Source organism: Nicotiana tabacum, chromosome 24 (assembly GCF_000715075.1).
Source record: "Nicotiana tabacum cultivar K326 chromosome 24, ASM71507v2, whole genome shotgun sequence".
In the NCBI taxonomy this organism is placed as follows: Eukaryota; Viridiplantae; Streptophyta; class Magnoliopsida; order Solanales; family Solanaceae; genus Nicotiana; species Nicotiana tabacum.
In genome coordinates, this window is record NC_134103.1 from 99,751,083 (window position 1) to 99,771,261 (window position 20,179).

Consider the following 20,179-nt stretch of genomic DNA (forward strand, 5'->3'; position numbering starts at 1 on the left):
AGTAGCAATATATTTTTTAATAAATTCATAATATAATTATTTTATTTACAATGTTAGTGAACTTAAATTAAATTATGTGATAAGATATAATATTATTTAAATTATGAATAAATATCTGCATTAAAAAATATCTAAATAATATAAAACAAGGTATTACATATATATGAAGAGTTGAAAATGTAAAGGGTAAAAAAGACATCGTGTAGGACGAAAGGATGAAAATGACAATTGTTCAAAATTGGAAGAGTAAACTTGGAGTAAACTTGGAGGACGTAGATGATTTTCACCCATTAAACTAACACCCCGATAGACACCACTTTTGACCAAGTAAGTTTCACGCAAAAGGAGAGCGTGAAGTGGTAAAAAATGAGAATTTGCAGTATTATTTGAACGGTGTAGATTTGAATTAATTGATCCAATGATCTAAATAATATTTTTTTTTTATACTTTTCTACCTTGTATTATTTCACACAAAATACAAAAAGAAAAAACAAAAAAAAATAAACACTAATGCCTTCGTCCCCAACCTCACTTCCGGCAAACTGACCAACTCGACGACTTGAGCAAGATTTTAATTTCTATTCGCCATGGTCTTTTACATCTCCACCTGTGCTTTTCTCCAACGCCGTGGATTTTACACTAAAACCCTCTTCTTTTACGTCTTTTGCTTGTCAGAAATGGAGTTTTGCTTACTCCGGCCGATGAAATGTTTGGATATGTAGCCAGAATATTTTTGATGAGTATTTTCTTGTGGGGTTTATCTTCCATGGCTACTGAGGTAACCAAAGAATTCTAACTAGTAGCTTCTTTTGGGCCAAACACCACTAACATTAGGAGACCCATCCCTGAAGTACCAAATCAAAAGCTCTGCGTCCATTTTCAGCCATTAATATGATATTCTCTTAATAGTAGCATGACATTTAGGGGTTGTAATTGAAGAAGAAAGAATGGTAGAAATGGTGAGGGAAAGGGAGGGGGGCGGGGGGAAGATAAGAGATGGATGGGTCGGGTGGGGCAGTAAATAAGGGTTAAGTTAAAACAAATGGGCCAGGTTTAATAATTTCAAGCAGTCAAACGTGTGCATTACATGAAAATACTTTTCTACTTGTGGCCAAAGAAGGTGTGTATTAGACACACATTTGAAAGGGTGTACGTGTAAGATAATTTTCGCCGTCATGTAATAAGGAGTATTTTGCCTTAGTTTTATAAACAGAAAGTTGTATTCTTGGGAATGTTAAAGGCATATCACAACAATTTGTCGCCTTGTTTAGCTAAAAAAAATTTGCTTCATAAGCTTAAATCATGTTCAACCACATGTTACAAAATTAAATCGATACTAATAAAGGATGGGGTGGCTTAAGTAAAAATATTTATTCGCCACAATGTTTATACCTAATTAAGTTTCTTTATCACATAGAATCACAAAATAAACTGGAAGTATATATTCCCTTTGTTTCAATTTATGATAATACTATTTTTTTTTTAGTCTGTGCCAAAAAAAATAACTCATTTTCATATTTGTAAATAATTTATCATTATGCAATAATTTATAACCACAAAAAATATATATACCCTATTTTACACCACAAGTTCAAAAGTTCTTTATTTTCTTAAATTTCGTGCCCAATCAAATAAATTGAAGAATCATTTATGCATAGTTAAATGATTGAACTTTACATGCAAAAAAACATATCTTTTATTTACTATTTGTTTGGTGCAAACACTTTCTCCATACATATGCTTTAAGAAAGGCAAGTGAAGTTTGAGCTTTACACTAAACAAAGCACATTCATTATATTATATTAAAAGAACTAGAAAAGGCATAGTTAATTCACAAGCTACGGTATCAAAAAAGGGCCAAAACTAAGCACACAACCCGTGACAAAGAGTACAAAAAAGATGATGCTCTTGCAAAAATATTATTTTTTTTCCTTTTTTGGGGTACATTTCTGGATACAAACACTGTCGGCAGAACAAACTTAAATACAAATGAAAAAATTGATACGTAATTACAGTATTTATAACAAAAATAAAACAAAAGATGATATTCTCCCTTCTCTTTCTTTTAGGAAGGAGGGGTGGAGATTAGGTCCAAATTCTATTCCAATGCAAGCACTTCTCCTTCCCTTTATGTTTATGATCACCATCAACAAAGCCCTCCTAAAAACTGCCATTTTATTAAGAAAAAAATTGGGGTAAGCTTTTTTTTTTTTTTTTTTTTTGACCCCTTTTTATTTTTCTAAGTAAACTAACTAAATCACAATTCATACACATATTTGAGACACTCACCATTCTTCTTTCAATTCTTTATCTTCAGAAGTTCCTCAGTATACAAATTTTAATGACAACTAGCAAAAGCAAATGACCCCAATGTACCACATACTACTTCCATCAACTTTCCTGCAATACAAAGAGAGTGTTGGCAAAGATGTTAGTTAGACAACTCACAAGGAATATAAGTTGAGTAAGTAAAGAAGATATGAAGAAAAGGTTGAAAATTGGTAGAAGGATGTAAATGTTAATGTCAAATTTATAAATTTAATTATGTTAAATCAAGATATAAAAATCCATGACAGACAATCATGTAAAGGCAAGATAAAACAAAGAGCAGGTGGGGCTAGTGTTAGTCAACAAACAGGCTGGTCTTGATGTCTCTACATTCAAGTTAGGAATAATTATTGAGTACAGCTATGTTGCACAGATGCTGAAATGGAATTTTAACATTATGTCACACCCTACATTCATTTTATAAAGTGGTATAGCCTGCACAGACTTCACTTGTGGGATTATACGGTGGTCAAACCAACTTACGCGCACCTCGATTGTTGTACTAGACTTACTACTTCCCACCACTTGTGGGATTATACTAGAATATTATTGTTGGGGGTGGTCGAACCAACTTACGCGCACCTCGATTGTTCTATTAGACTTACTACTTCCCACCGGCACAAGCACACTGAATTCTCCAAGACTTGGGCAAAGATTTTCACCCACTTGGCCAAACCCTAATTAGTAAATTATGTCACACCATAGATTAATACCCAATAGGCACTAAAGATTTGACTTAGTGATTAAGTATTCAACACGGTGATCATAACCATTTTGCCTAATCCAGAACTATTTTGGTTCAGTGATTAAATGTCCAACCATTGTCATTCCAGTCTTAAGATCAGTTTTACCTAACCCTATCCCTGACCAAGAATACCCCTTCCATTCTCACATTTTCCTCTCTCATAATTCAACTGCTAAAGTTCCCTGACAAAAACTAACTCCATCAAAATGGTTTTTGGATAATTGTTACAGCAAGGAAAGAACTAAACCCCCTTTTTTCCTTTTTTGTTTTGGCTCACCGACAGATTCTAGACCTACTATTTCCTGAAACTATTTGTAAGTGTCTAAATAATGCACTTACTTGCCATGTCAACCACCTTTGGCTTCTTGTAACCAAAAGTAATCTAGCCAATTAATCAATAGAAAAATGATGACAATGAAAGCTTAACTCACATATACTGCCTAATTCTTAAAACTTTGCAAAGCAAACAAGACTACCTCAACATTAAGGAAATTTAATAAATATATATGTGGGCAAAGATGACATGTTCAATCATGTGCAAAAGTTAGATACGTAGCTTAGGTTCTAAGTGCAAGAATTTACCAGAAAAAGCTGGGCAACCAACTGGCTTCAAGAAAGGCCTAATGCCATGTCTTTTTTACCAACCATCAAAAAATCAACTCGGGGGAACTAAAACACACTTTATCATACCAGAATTACTAAGAAAGACACAATTCTTAACGTAGCAAAATCCAGAAAACAGAATCATAAAAACCTCATTTTATCCCCATTTTCAGCAATTTTTCAGGATCAAGAACTCCATACTTATCAATACAAAAATCAAACAGTACTTTGTGAAAATCACCAGAATTCATAAGATGCAATATTTAACATCAAAAGAGCAAAATCTAAAAGGTAAAAAAACATAAAAACCTCATCTATTACACTTATAGCCATTTTTAAGATTAAAGAACTCAGAAAGACTCCATACATATCAACAAAAATCAAGCAGAATTTTGTGATAATTCACTAGAATTCATCAACAGAGCAAAATTAACGCAAAATTCATCAAAAGATGCAATTTTTAGCATCAAAATAGCAAAATTTAACATCCGCAAACTGACAAAACAAGCTGCTGTATTTAAAAACCTAACTTAATTCCCATTTTCAAGAATTAACAACTCCTAATAAACTCCATAATAGTACTCACATAACCATCCACCATCTATATTAAAAACATTCAGAATAAAATTTGATACAGCATACAAAACAAATGAATTGAATTAAAGAAGCAAAATTTACACTAATATAGCAAAACCCAAATTAGATAAGAGTAAAAAAGTTGTAGAATTTTTTGTTACCTCTTCTTGGCTTTGCAACAACTTTAGCAACAGGGGCAGCTACAGGAGCCACCTTAATTTCCTCAATAGGAAACAGAACACCATCAACCCCTTGTACAGAGATCCTTCCATCAGTATAAATATCAGGATCAAACAAATATGCCCCTTCTTCACCTGCCCCAAATTTCACTGATCCATCAGCTTCTTCAGCCACAACTTTATGTGGTAACCTCAATGTATCATACTTCACTTTCCCAAATCTCCTCACTGCATTATACATACTCTCCTCCGTTTGGTACTCCGGTATTATATGGTAATACATTATCTGTTCTGGCGCCCCGGGTTCGCTAAGCTGATCAGTCGTCAGCTTAGCCATCGCTTCATCATTGGGCGCCAGAACAGTTAAAACATACCCTTCTGATACTAATTTACCCATTTCTGTAGCCAATGATGTTAGATTCACAAGAATGTCTGCTAATTCATTGTAACCTCCATAATGTAGGAGTGTTTGAATAAAATCTTTTACTTGACTTTCACCATCAAAGTGATGGTGGGGTCCACCTGGACCGGGAGCTGGTGCCGGGGCCAGAGATGGCCCGGGCGCTAGCGCATCGTACACTGGCAGCACCGGTGGTGTGCCAGCTGGCACAGGTGCTGGTTTCTTCAACCGGTGAGTTCTCGGGTCAACCTCCGGTGCACCTTCCGGCAGCACGGCGGAGATTGACCGGAGACTTCTTCGGGTGTTGAAATCTTGCTGAACCGATTTGGGTATCAACACGCGCTCAATCCCATGAATTACACCGTCGGGTTTGATAATATCGTCTTGCTTAATAATCATAGCACTGCTCACCATTTTCTCACCGTTCTTCTCCACAACATTCACATTCTCATCTCCAGGATACAAGGTCGCGTGCACACGCGCCGGCCATTGGTTGGAAACAATGCGAGTGGGAATCATGTGGAACAGCAACAAATTTTGTAAGGACCTGAGATTCCCAGGTTCAAGCAAGAAACGCTTGAACTCAGGGTCCAAATCACGTTCAAGAGCCTCATTTTTAGGGGCAAAAATGGTAATGTTGTGTTTAGAAACAGCTTCTTCAAGTGTTTGAAGCAAAAGGGCTTTTTCAACTAGCTCAGAAAGCTCAGTGTAGTGAGAATCCAAAAGAGCTACAAGAATGGAATTTGAGTTGATTTGGGGTGCCGAAGTTGTGGGTTTTGCAAATGTTGCAGTTGGGTTTTCTTGCAATGTGGCAGTTGCAATGGAGAAAAGGAGTATAACAGTGAAGATGAAGAGATTGCTAACGCCATAGATCTGAAAATCCATGGCCAAAAGACTTGAGCTTTCTCTCACTAGAATGTGTTTTGCTTTCTCTCTCTAGTTTCTTCTCTGTTCTGAGAGTGTCGGTCGAACAACGTGTAGTGTTTTGTGGGTTTGTGCCTTTGCCTCTTTGATAGTAAAGGAAAGTGTATAGTAGTAGTAGTAGTTGTTGTTTGGTGGAATAATAAATAATTAGGAGGGTCAAGGGTTATTTTCTATTTTCTATTTTCTCTTTGTTCTATCACTCATGTGTATTTGGAATTTGGAGACTTTGGCTTCAAGTGAAGACACATATAATAAGAGTATTACATTTTAGTTTTTGGGCAGTTGGAGTTGGACAACTTTGGCTTCAAGTTTTTACGCACATAGATATGCTAGCAAACTAGACAATTCAGTTTTATTTGTGAGATCTTTCGTACAATAAGATTTTACCTAATTTCAACTATTAATATCGTTAATTACACTATCAATACATATAAATTTCCTTGTCTGTATTATTTATTTTTTTAAAAAAATTACACACTGTTCAATAGAGTCATTTGATATTTTTAATTATAGAAGTATATATCTAAACTATTTTTATCTCTCCTTAAGCTTTTCAGTTACAAATTACTCCCTCCGTTCACTTTTACTTGACATGTTTTGACTTTTCATGCCCCTTAATAAATAATAAATGAAGTGCATAATTTACCATGATACTCATATTAATTTATACATATTTTGTTGGATTTGAAAAAATAATTTGAAATGAGTAATAAATACTGTTGGTATTACAGAAAAAAAAAATTATCATTCTCTTGATATGCGTAAAAAAAAATATAAACAGATTTTTATTTTTTTAAAAAATATCAAATATTTTAAAACAAAATTTATCAACTGAAACTACTCATGTTTGGATTCAGAATGAGTAAATTTTAAGAAAATATAGAGTAGGAATGTTATTATTCTAGAAGGAGATTGGGTGGGTAAATTGAGATGGGCAGTAGGGTTAGCTTAAAAGTTAAAAAGGGAAGGACATGTGGAGAAAATAGAAATGGAAAGGTCAAAGGAGCCAATGAAAAGGTAAGCTCAGAGTTTTGGGGGGTTAAGTTGAAGTTACGATAAGTTTTTGGTTCCCTCCATAATTAACAAGAGATGGGAACTAAGCTAAGGGGGTTTCCTTTTGTTGTTTAGGTGGGGAGTCGAAACAGGCTGTAATGTGGGGGCCACGCGACCAGTGGCGATTGTCAATATTCATTGCATTAAGCGGCTCTGACGGTGGCTTAATTAGCTGCACTTCCATTTGTATTTTAAACCACGCCGCTTCTCTTGCTTTTTGTTTTGTGTTTTTTTTTTTTTTTTTTTCTGTCCAATGTTTCGTATTCTTTTTGGTGCTATGATTAATTTAGATTTATGACGCATAAGATCGTTAAATAGAGGAAGCACTCTATGCTTTAATGACTCAAATTCAACGTCTCTAGTTAAGCTAGCGTTTGAATATAGATTTGGTTTAAATTTAAGGAAAAAAAGAGTTTTTGACATTGTGTTGAAAAATAATTTTTAAAAGTTTGAAATTGTGTTCGGACATGTATTTTACTTTAAATGTTGACGTTTTGTGAGTGGAAGAAAAAACTTTCACCCAAAAACTAGCCCAGATCTATTTTTTAGAGCTTGAAATTATTTCGAAAACTGATCAAATTTCATAAACAAACAATATTTTCAAACTTTAAAAAAAATAGTCAAAAATTATGTCCAAACAAGAGCTAATTAAGAGTAAGGGTGTGTTTGGTATGAAGAAAAATATTTTTCATAGAAAATATTTTTCCAAAAAATATTTTCATGAAAAAAGAGTGGGTTTATCACTTATTTTTCCTTGTTTGGTTGGTGGGTGAACACCTTTTTCCGAAAAATATTCTTTTTGTTACAATAAAAGAAAATACTTTTTACTACATCATTTTATTGAAATCAAAAAAAATATTTCTTCTATATCATGAAAAGAAAGTATTTTTTTATTAAAATAAAAAAGAAAAAAAATTTATATCGTGAAAAGAAAATACTCATTTGTTGAAATAAAAAAATACTAGAAAAGAAAATACTATTAATAATATTTTTATTTAGGGTGTGGGTGGGGGTGGGGCGAGAGTGGGTTGGGCTTGGGGTGGGATGGGGATGTAGGGGTGGGTTGGTAGGGGTTGGTGGGGATGGGGAACGGGGAAGGTTGGAAAAGAGTTTTGGAAAATATTTTTCTTTTTCTTGATAGGGAAAATATTTTCCAGAGGAAAATGAATTCATGAGTAAAATATTTTCCAAAGCATTTAAACCAATCAAACATGAAAAAATTGAAAAATATTATCCGAAAAATATTTTCCTTGGTACCAAACACACCCTAAGTGATCATATTCACCACAATATAATCTTTAGTGATGCTTATGTTTTGTGTTTCTCAATGTGTGTATTTATTTTCTTTTTCCCTACTTTTGTTGAGTGCTGGACTTTGATGGTTGGTGCTTTATCGGATATTCTTATTCTTGCAGAGTTCTCGATTCTCACACCTAAAGAATTACGACAGCCGACACATATAATTTATTCGTATATGTCTTAAACAGGAGTAGAATAAAACTGTACTGTGTTAATATTAGAAAATAGGAGTAGCTTTTTCATGACTTAAGAAATTATACAAGAAAATATTATAAGTCATCATTTCCATAGTTAAGTATTTTCAAATTGATTTGGAAATTTGGAAACAAAGTAAAGATTCACTTCAAAATGAGTATCAAGGTAATCGTAGGAAGTTACATTGTGTCTTAATTAAATACTCTTAATACTCTATCTTCTATATAGCTTTATCTAATGTTGCGCTTATTATCCACGTAGTGTAAGACAGTATATATAGTTAATGATAAACATATTGCAGATAGTGATATTAAAGGTGAATAGATCAATTTAAGCGTTGTCATTAACTTTAAGAACTTCAAGATGATCCTTGAGGCGAAAGACAAAATATCTTTTGAGCTTTAGTAAAATCAATATAGTATTTTATCTTTTGACTCAGGTTAGGATAATAAATTATCAAAGTAATGTAATTTTATTTTACTCAACTACTTATAGATGGCCAAGGTATAACAGATAAATAAAGTGATCGAGAGGCAAGAGTAAGGTTGTAAAGGGGCTAATTTAACCAAATATTAGTTCGGTCGAAGGGGTTGATCTGCTCATTTCAAGTTTTTTTTTTTCTTTTAATTTAACTAATTCTATACCTATCTAGTTTAGTAATTACGAGTAAAATATTTGTTGACCGAATGAATAGAATATTAATAGTGGCACCAAACAGAAATATTGGGTTATAGACAGCATAATTCATCATATCAAAAAGTTGCAAATCATGCACGTCATTTTTAAGATTTATCAAATCAGACAGCTTTTAATTGGTAAAATAACATGGGATAGCCAGTTTTCGGACCGGTCATTCAAAAATAGTCAGCGTTTGCCAAGTTATTGAAAAATAGTCATTATTTTGCTGCAACAGAGACCGGTCCAGCATAATAGACTGGAGTTCGATGCACCTGTGTATAAACTTCCAGTATATTATGTTGGACCGGTATACTTTGCTAGCTCCAGTATAATATACTAGAGTTCCAGTATATTATACTAGAATTCCAGTATATTATGCTGGAGTATTTTTCGGATTTTGAACAGTGTTTTCGTTCAAATTTATCTTTACATGAAAAGTGACTAAATTTCGATAACTTTTAAAATTGTGGCTATTTTTGAATGACCACTTTTTGTAAATCTGTTTTTTTTTTAATTCTCTCTTTTAATTAGAATCTCCACAAAACCAAAGGTCTGCTTATTGAATTGAAGCAGCCCATGTTGACCACATGTTGCAAACACGTTTAAATACAGACTTTGCCCATCTTTTACGTGGGGTTCGTTGGCTAAATATTCTGCTTTTATTTTGTAAGTTGTAGTGTTGAACCTTTTAAATTGGATCTCCAAAATAGCAATTGTCTTTACAAGAAAATATGAAGTCGTCCCCCCCCCCCCCCCCCCAAATAGCAAGTCCAATAGTTTCGCTTTATAGAGTTCTAATTATTGTCGGCAGTGATTGATTGAGCAATTATTAATTTATTGTTAATTAGAAAGGTTTGCTTGTGAATTGTTGTACCATGTGCTCTAACTATTGTATCAGCTTCCAGCTGAAATTGTACATTTGCGCCATCACTTTACATTTATTATCAGTGAGATCATATAAATTAGGAAAGTGACTAGTATTACCAATCACAAAAAGTCTCTTAGAAAACAAAAAATAGTCCAACTTTTTTGGTTTTTGGTAATTAAAGAAGTTATGTACATAAAAAATTTATTACCAATGGAAATTATCTACATAAAAATAACCTGTTTATTACACATCAACCCCCAACATCTTTTATAACAAAGCTGTACTAACTTATTTATAAACTTAAAAATTGCATGGGGCGTCCTATTTAGTCGCCCCTTTTTAACTTATACTCGTTTTATTTTTTCGTTTGTATCCGTACCCATTTTTTCGTTCAAAGCGTTTTAAAAAGACGATTTTGTCATTCTTTAATAAAAGACGATTGACAAAATTGTAAACTGCAGGACAAAACCTCGGCATGTTTTGGTATGAAATTTTAGCAAATGAACTAAATAGCTTCAGCATGCATTAGAAAAAATTCATTAGAAAATTACATACTACAAGACAAAAACTTAAGCATGTTTAATCTGGAATTTTAGCAAATGAACTAAAATATTTCAGCATGTTTAGTCTGAAGTTTTAGCAAATGAACTAAATAACTTCAACATGTTTAGTCTGAAATTTTAGCAAATGAACTAAATAACTTCAGGATGCATTAGCAAAAACTCATTAGAAAATTATATGTTTTGTCTAAAGTTTTAGCAAATGAACTAAATAATTTCAGCATGCATTAGCAAAAACTCATTAGAAAATTACATATTGCAAGACAAAAACTTATGCATGTTTAGTCTAAAGTTTTAGCAAATGAACTACAAAACTTAAGCATGTTTAGTATGAAATTTTAGCAAATGAATTAAAAAATGTAAGCATGTTTAGTTTGAAAATTTAGCAAATGAACTAAATAGTTTCAGCATGCATTAGCAAAAAGTCATTAGAAAATTACATACCGCAAGACAAAAACTTAAGCATGTTTAGTCTGAAATTTTAGCAAATGAACTAAAAAACTTCAGCTTGTTTAGACTTAAATTTTGGATAAAACTCATGTCAAAACTGTAGACTGCATGACAAAATTTCAGCATGTTTTGGTATGAAATTTTAGCAAATGAACTAAATAACTTCAGCATGCATTAGCAAAAACTCATTAGAAAATTACATATTGCAAGACAAAAATTTAAGCATGTTTAGTCTGAAATTTTCGCAAATGAACTAAATAACTTCAGCATGTTTAAACTGAAGTTTTAGCAAATGAACTAAATAACTTCAGCATGTTTAGTCTGAAATTTTAGCAAATGAACTAAATAACTTCAGCATGCATTAGCAAAAACTCATTAGAAAATTACATACGATAAGACAAAAACTTAAGCATGTTTAGTCTGAAATTTTAGCAAATGAACTAAAAAACTTAAGCTTGTTTAGTCTGAAATTTTAGCAAATGAACTAAATAACTTTAGCATGTTTAGACTGAAATTTCGGATAAAACTCATAACAAAACTGTAGACTGCAAGATAAATAACTTTAGCATGCATTAGCATGAAGTTTTAGCTTCAATGTGAAACAACTTCATGCTATATTAGCATGAAGTTTTAGCTTCAGCATGAAACAACTCCATGCTACATTAGCATGAAGTTTTAGATTCGGCATGAAACAACTTCATGCAAGTAATTCTGAAGATGAATCTGGACAAGTTTCTAATTTTTTGATAAAGTTGCTAAGAGGAGATGAGGAGATTTTTTTACGAATGAGGTTGCAGATAACGCGATTAATGCGTGATTTAGGTTTTATATCTTTTGTTAGGGGTGTAATTATCATATTATTACGGATTTTTTTCCAGCTTGCTACCAAATTAATAATTTTTAAAAATAGGGTACAGGTTAAAAGGTGGCATAAATATATGATACAACTGCAAATCCCCCTTCATAAACGTATTGTCACGTCCTTAGTCGCTAACTATGTACATGTGCGACACTTGACAATTCGCTCACGATCTTTCACAACTTGCTCACGTTCTTGCTATGCCAAGTCAGTCTTACTACACTCAAGATCGTTAAGAGCATGGTAGAAAGAACATGAGAGAATTATTAAAGGAAGCTTTGTATTAGAGAGAACTTGAATTGTTTGTTTGGTGAGTTAAAAATGAATAACCCCTTTCATATACTAGTTTCATAGGGGGTAGTGAGTAAATAATTATTATTACACAAGGCCCTTATTATTTACAAATAAGTCCCTTATCTAGAATATTCTACATAGCTAGAACCTTCTAAGCACTTTCCTAGTAATTTCATAGGGTTCTAAGGTCTTCCATGAGAAATCTCTATATTTCTCTAGAACTTTACTACAAGTTCTAGCATCTTTCCTACGTAAGCTTTCCATATGGAAAAAATATACACCTACGTGGAACCTACGTGATATGATGATTTGTCGGGCCATGACATTCTCCCCCACCCCAATTTTGTGCCGCCCTCGGCACAAAGCATTGACACATACGCGCGCACCTCACCTTGGCATAGCTGGAGATCTTTGTCCATTAGCCATGATGCTCTATGGAGCGGTTTGCCTTTCCATGTCACAAGGTACTGGCCACATTTCTTCTAGACCCGTTTATACTTTGGACAACTAGTAATGATGACCTCGATCCTCCGCCCATCGGATGCCTCTCCTTGCTCTTGGCCTGAATCTCCCCATGACTCAACCAAGTCTAGCAGCTTCTGAAGCATCGGGTCCATGCTTCCACTTCCTATTTGGCTTCCCTTTGTGGTCACAGACTTGCTAGAAAACTTGATCCCTCTTCTTGGTGTATCATCCAAGTCTGATAGTGTGCCATCACTTTGTAACTCGCCATCCTCTTCAACTATGTTCGCCCCACGTTTCTTTCTGCCACCATGATCCATTTGCATAGTGCCAAGATAGGCTTTGGAATTCCCTACTTTTGGCTTAGATTCCAAGCGCATCCCTCCAATATATATGGCCTCTCCTTGTAACCCTTGTGTGTTTGAGCAAAGTTCCTGATCATTAGTGCAAGTCTCCCAAAATCTGGGCATTCACTTGCTCGATATGATCCTTTACATAAGTAATACCTCTCTTAGGCATGTACTCGCTACCATTTTTCGGCCCCTTGCCGTTTCCCTTGGACCCTTGTCCATTATGTGACGGCCCCTTGCCATTGCCCTTGTATACCTCGGCTATGCCTTTCCCGTTGTAATTGTCATGATCTCCCCTACCTCTCTCGGCATTGCCTTCTTTGGATTTGGTAGGCTCCATCTTGAAGTCAACGAGCGACTCGGCTACCCCTATGGCCTTGTCCATGTTGGCTACTTGATATCTTCTTAACTCCTGCTTTGCCCAATTTTGCAACCCATCCATGAAGTAGAAGAGGAAATCTTCCTCGGACAACGACGAGATTTGCAGCATTAAGGAAGTGAACTCACGCACATACTCCCGAATTGTGGCCATTTGTTGGAGCTCCCTTAGCTTCCGCCTAGCCTCGTACACCACATTCATGGGGTAGAATTGCTTCTTCAACTCCTTCTTGAACTGCTCCTACGTCTCAATCTTGCATAGCCTATTCTCCATGTCATCACACTTTCGACGCCACCATACGCAACCTCGGTCAAGTACATTGAGGCATTGCGTACCTTAGCAACTTCGTCATCCTCCTTGACTACCTCGAAGTACTTGTCCATCCAAAGTAAGTCGCCCACCTCGCGTGCATCCCGTGCACCGCCATACTCCTTTTGCTTAGGGACCTTCACATTTGTCCATTTTGCAAGTACCACGCCTTTGGTAATCCCGACCACAAAGGTTCCTTCTAGCAATCTCTTGTATTCTTTCTAACATTTCTTTAGTCATAACCTTTACTCTGATACCACGTTGTCACGTCCTTAGTCGTTAACTAAGTACACGTGCGACACTTGACAACTTGCTCACGATCTTGCACAAGTTGCTCACGTTCTTGCTATGCCAAGTCAGCCTTACTACACTCAAGATCGCTAAGAGAATGGTAGAAAGAACACAAGAGAATTCTTAAAGGAAGCTTTGTGTTAGAGAGAATTTAAATTGTTTGCTTGGTGAGTTACAAATGAATAACCCCCTTTATATACTAGTTTCATAGGGACTGGTGAGTAAATAATAATTATTACACAAGGCCCTTATTATTTACAAGTAAGTCCATTCTCTAGAATATTCTACATACTTAGAATCTTCTAAGCATTTTCCTAGCAATTTCATAGGGTTCTAAGGTCTTACATGAGAAATCTCCATATTTTTCTAGAACTTTCCTACAAGTTCTAGCATCTTTCCTACATAAATTTTTCATATGGCAAAAAAATACCAAGTGACATCTATCTGGCATGATTACGTGGCGAGCAATAACAGTATACTCTAAAAGATTAATCACACAAAACTCAATAATTTCTGCTGCCGCTGCCTTAAATGTAGATCCATCCACATTTACGAGGACATGTACCTGATTGGTACGTGCAAAGGGTTTGGTAATGGGACAAAGCCCTAAATAGGGTAATAAAGTTGATTAATCATAGAGGACCTATTTAATTCATTTATTCTTAAACGGCTCTGCTCAAGCCATATCTTTAGATAATAGCCGCTCGTAACAAAAACATAATTAACGGCTTATAACCGAGCCGATAACCTCAGCACAACCGCAGCGTGAACGTAGTGTTAATGCTATGGATTTATTCAAAGTCCGACCTTAATAAATCTGGCGTAACCTTTATACATCATAAAAGTTTTAGTGAATAAGTATAAGTAATATTTATATCTTAACTTAATAAATCAAACAAACTGTAATAAGATCTCGAATAAAAATAGAAAATAATATTATATAGTCACTCTCAAAATAATAACCAAATACATATATATTTATGTATGTTATATAAATTTTATACGCTTTTACGGCTGTCGAATATAAATAGTATCAGCCGTAAATTAAAAGTGATTTTTGCCAATTAAAAAACATAAATTAAGTTCTAAATTTGTAGTCCAAGTAAAGCCGGGAGACGAGCTGTCGATGTCCTGCCCACGAGTAAAATGCCACAGCTTTGCCGCTGTTTTCTACGCTACATCACAAAAGAAACTTCCACGTCTTTTTCTTAGCGCGTGAAACGCGTGACTTTAGCTTAGGTCACAAGGCTTGAAAAACAAGGACAGCTCGCCAAATGGAAGATTGTCTGTCTTGTTCTTAAACTTCATGCTGTTAATAGACTAATTTACCCTTGGAAACTGTCGGTGTTCATGTCTTTTTTGGGTTTTTAGGTTAATCATTTGTGGCCCATTGTATTTAAGGCCCTTTATTTATATTTTTTGGAGATTTACTTTGAAGGCCCACTAAGAAGATTTAGATCTTTTTTTTAAAGACTTTAATTATCAGAATAATTTTCGCAACGACGAATAATGGAAAATTCAACAATGAGTTCGTGGATATGTGGGTTAGAGAATAATGGAAAATCAATGTTTTGAGGTTCAAACTTACATATATGTGCTAAAGCAAGTATCATTAGTGTTAAATATATATTTTAAAATTTATTTTTTCAACTCATAACGTTTAAATTCTGAATTTGTCTTGAGACTCATGATATTTTCATTTCCTTATTGAGTTGTTTAATATAATTCTTTTGGATAATTCTTTATACCTAAAAAGTATATGCATATTTGATGAGCAGGAAAAGATTATCCCAAGTTGTGGGTAGTAGCTGAGCCAAGATTTTCATTAAGGGAAGTCAAAATATAAAGAAATAAACTCATCTGAAGTCAAGGGGTGTTATTATATAGTATATATACATATTTTGAAAAACATTAACGAACTAAACAGTGTAATTTTTCGATAAAGGGTGTCAATAGACACCCCTTAAGTGCATGTGGCTCCGCCACTGGTTGTGGGTTAGGAGAACTTTGTCTTTTAACTTCTTTTTATGAATGATATTTTGGATTTTTGGACGGCAAAGAGAAAATATTAAACTTTAATTGATATTGAATTGGCCACTTTTCATGTCACTACATGTTAATGGGTCCAACTCAATATGTTTAGGCCAAGATAAACAGATAAAAAGAATCATTAGTTTTGATGTTTCATGTAAAAGGTATGTGTTTTTATTCCTCTAATTTCATAACATATTTATTATCTTTGGCGTACTTGTCAAAGTAGCACGATGACATACTCTCATTGCTTTACTACTTAAAAGAAAATCCTAATCAGTAATTAACTACGTTCAATAATATTCAATTCAAATTGAGTAGGCTTCTAAATATTCATTGAAATTTTCTTTCATGAATGAATAATTATCTGTGATTATATCTCAGAAAAGTTCATTCAATTTAAACTAGACAAGTAGTTAGAAAATAGATCAATACATATATTTTCAGCCAAATGACATACTCAACTTACCAATCTTTATAGCCAGTGATAGAGTAATTATTTTTTTAACAAAGTTCGATTCTCACTATCTCTCTTGCCCTTTTCTCATTGAACAATTTCCGAAGTAAAAATAAATATATTCAACTTTTAAATAATCCAATAATTATCGTTGACACTTATGCCCATAGTAAATGCAGAGATCTCATGATATTGAAATCGTGGGTTCGATTTCCCTGTGTATAACAAATATCTATTTGCACTGCCAGTGGGTTGTACTCGGTTATTGATTATTAATTTATAAAAAGGTCCAAGAATTGACATTGCCAACACAAAATAAAAATAAAAAATAAAAAATACGTATATCACTACTTACCATTAACGATAATGGTTATAAAAAATGTGTAAGAATTTGACTCGCTAGTTATTCTATACAAGTCATTAATTTTTGGCCAAGTGGGATACTTCTACAGCTATACTTACTACATATGAAAAATAATTGCTCGCCATAATATTGTAATTCGGGACCAAAAGTAAAATATAAAAAATTCATAGGTATGACATCTTACTTATTATTTGAGTTTGACATCATAACATACAAGCAATAACTTATATAGGAAAACAAAAGGAATTATAAAAATGAGTGATATTTTAGCCTTCTAGCCGACACATTACAATTTCTATTTTTGACTTTGACATTTGACAAGTAAAATTTATAATGAAAAATAGTGAAAATAAAATTTGATACTCCTATTGATTGAAAAAAAAAGAAAAGGAGAGAGTGAGGGATCAAAATCAATTATATAGATGTGACTTTATGATTCCTTCACTATTCATTTCTATTTATAAATGCATGAATATGAGCTATTTTAGAAGTAATCTAATAGTATGTAATAATGGTAACTACCATGAGTTAGTGCTAGGACGGATAGGATTTCTCCGCCAAAGATTTATGAATCCAAAACATTCTGGCAGGAAATGTTTCTCTCTTTAATGAACCTTACCCTATGCGGATCCGAATTAGTCGTAACTTTAATGCGAATACGGGCGAAGTGCAGCAATAATTACTTTTAAGCCCGCTATTTAAAATATATTCACAATTTATAATTTATTTAAAGATTAGCCAAATTTACCCAAACAACAGAACTAAGTATCCCGAATTTCCAAATTCAGGACTTAGTGTCCTGAACTTTTGAGCTTCTAATTTGAAATTCAGGACTAAGTGTCCTGAATTTCTGAACTACTAATTTAAAATTCAAAATATAAGATTCGAACTTTTGGACACAATTTTCGATTTTTAAGACACGATGTCCTGAAGTTTGAACTTTGAGGTTTAATCTCGAGAACCTGTGTTCTGAAATTTGAGCGAAATTGGTTAATCTTTAAATACATTATAAACTGTGAATATATTTTAAACAACATGCTTAAAAGTGACTATCTGATGTCATTTCCACTTCGAATATTGGATACCAAATTAAAAAAAATAATTATATTTGCAAAAATTAGGCTCATCTTTCTTTTCTATTCCAAACAAGTGCATGGTTTTTAATAAATTCCATTAGCAACTTCATTTTAATAGTTTTCTTTAAACTTGATGTTATGAATTCCAACGAACAAGTGAAATATCAACCACATCTCTTCTTTTTTTTCCAATATGTATTCCTACTTACCATCAAAACACGGGTTTGTTTTTTGTTTTATAGTTGGAATATCTCTGTCCACTCATGATTTTATACCTTTAGTAGGAATTTGTCGTTTTCTTTATAGGAAGATTCTCTTTCTTCTCTTTTATTTTCCGCGAAAAACCTATTTTTGTAGGGTTGATAAGGCTTAAATTTTGCTTAAAATTTCAAAGCCACATCTGATCAAAGAATTAGGTATTGCTTATTCTTACGTGTTTCTTTCGTGAAAATAGCATAGACTAATCAGTTTTCGCATTAGTAATTAAAAAATAGTCAACGTTTTTATTGAAAAATAGCCATTATTTTACTGCAACACGAAAAGTTCCAGCATAATATATTGGAGATTGGTGCACATGTGTATGAACTTCCAGCATATTGTGCTAAAACTGCAGTATACGGAAAGTTCCAACATAAAGGTGGCAAGTGGGCCGGTCCAGGCCCGGGACCAGCCAGGGACCGCGTGCCAAGCGGGCTAACCGGGCCACGACCGTTTGGCCCGGTTTTAGTGGGCCTGGACCGGTCTCGTGGGCCGGTCCTATGATTTGGGCCAGTCCCCGGACCATTTAGCCCGCTAGGGACCGGGACCGGACCGGTCTCTTAGCGGGCCAAACGGTCCCAACGGCTATATTTTTAAAAAAAATTTAAAATATAGCCGTTGGGCTGTCAAAAATAGCCGTTGGCTATTTATAAAATAGCCATTTAAACCCCCCAACTTTGTTTTAACCCCAAACTTTTTATAATTACACTTTTTCCCTATTTTCAACTATAAATACCCCCTCATTCTTTTATTTTTCTCACAAAATCATCAATCTCTCTTAATCTCTCTCTAATATTCTTCTATAATTGCTTACTTAATTGTTACAATTTGTGCAAAATTGTGAAGTTGGTGAATTGAAGTCTTCAAGTCTTCAACGATAATTATTTTTCAACAAGTTGTTCGTCAATTCAGTAAACTCGTTCCAACTCTTAAGTTTTAATATTATTGTTTTGTATATTCGATATTAAATATTGAATATTAAAATTTAGGATGTTAAATAAAATTTAGGTCACAATTCTATAATAAAATTTACAAAGTATTGCCTTAGATATTTTTTTTAACATCCTTTTGTCTCTAATATCTATTTAATTTTTTTAAAAAAAATATATATGTTGGGCCCAATTAGCTCGTTTAGCCCGCGGGCTGGGACCGTTTAGCTCGGGACCAAATGATCTCGGTCCCGGGCCGATCCATACAAAAAGTCCGTTTATTGTATATAAATTGTATAGTGACAGTCTATATTTTATATTTTTTGTATAGTGACAGTTTATTTTGTATAATAACAGTTTATTCTATAATGACAATTTATTTTGTATATTTTTTATACAATGATAGTCTGTATAATGACAGCCTCTCTCTTCCCATTTTCCTTTCTTTCCCTTTTATTTTCCCTTTCCTTTTTTTCTCATTTTGTTAAATTTCTTCCTATAGGCAATTCACAGGATTTTACTACTAGCCGTGGTGATTCTAACAGCGTTAGGCAACGTTCACGGCCGACATAAAGTACAAAAATGGGAAACAATAGAATACTCCGCCATAAGTTGCAGAGCACACACCGCTTCGTTGACGGATTTTGGTGGAGTTGGTGACGGAACGACGTTGAACACTAAAGCCTTTAAAATGGCCGTTGATCACTTGAGTCAGTTTCAATGACGGTGGTTCGCTGCTGTATGTACCCGCCGGAAAATGGTTGACGGGGAGTTTTAATTTGACTAGCCATTTTACTCTGTATCTCGATAAAGATGCTGTTCTTTGCCTTATTTCTCTTCCACTTATTTCTTTGCCTTTATAGCACAAATTCTTCTCAACAACTGGTTATATCTCAATTAATCCAGTACCACATTCGGAAAATTGTTCACTCAACTTCCTTACATAGAGTCTAACTTTAGTACTAGTTAATGGCTTTGTGGCCGGAAGTGTATTCGATTCAAAGGCGCTGATTATCTGAATTTCGATGTGCAATTGGTTTTAAGTGAATAAGAGGGGGAAGGATGAGGAAGAAGATTTTGATAGGAATAGGCGTGACAGGAGGCGAGAGAGGGATCGAGATGATAGAAGAGAAAGGGACAAGGATAGGGATAGGGATAGCAGATTGAGCCTCTTAGTTAATTACTTTTGACTAGTCACTGGAATTACTTTTGGACTATAAAATACGTATATATTATAATTTTTGAATTACTGGGTGATATAT

At 34.0% G+C, this 20,179-nt stretch overlaps 1 protein-coding gene across 2 annotated transcripts; it reads right to left on the reverse strand.

Moving 5' to 3' along the window:
• Window positions 1-1,908: 1,908 nt before the first annotated feature.
• LOC107832235 (fasciclin-like arabinogalactan protein 17) lies at window positions 1,909-5,954 on the reverse strand. Of its 2 annotated transcripts, XM_016660052.2 has the most exons (3): window positions 4,414-5,954; window positions 2,290-2,400; window positions 1,909-2,167 (listed from the first exon to the last, which is right to left on the reverse strand). In XM_016660052.2, exons 1-2 carry the CDS (start codon window positions 5,714-5,716, stop codon window positions 2,339-2,341), a joined length of 1,365 nt encoding a protein of 454 aa, XP_016515538.1. In that variant the 5' UTR covers window positions 5,717-5,954; the 3' UTR covers window positions 1,909-2,167; window positions 2,290-2,338. The 2 variants fall into 2 exon arrangements, with proteins under 2 accessions (XP_016515538.1, XP_016515537.1); XM_016660051.2 differs by having other exon boundaries at window positions 1,909-2,400.
• Window positions 5,955-20,179: the final 14,225 nt, after the last annotated feature.

Coding starts and splice junctions, on each gene's coding strand:
- LOC107832235 (XM_016660052.2), bottom strand. CDS start 5,716: ATGGATTTTCAGATCTATGGCGTTAGCAATCTCTTCATCTTCACTGTT. Junction 2,401..4,413: donor TGTTGCAAAGCCAAGAAGAG/GTAACAAAAAAT, acceptor TTTGTATTGCAG/GAAAGTTGATGGAAGTAGTA.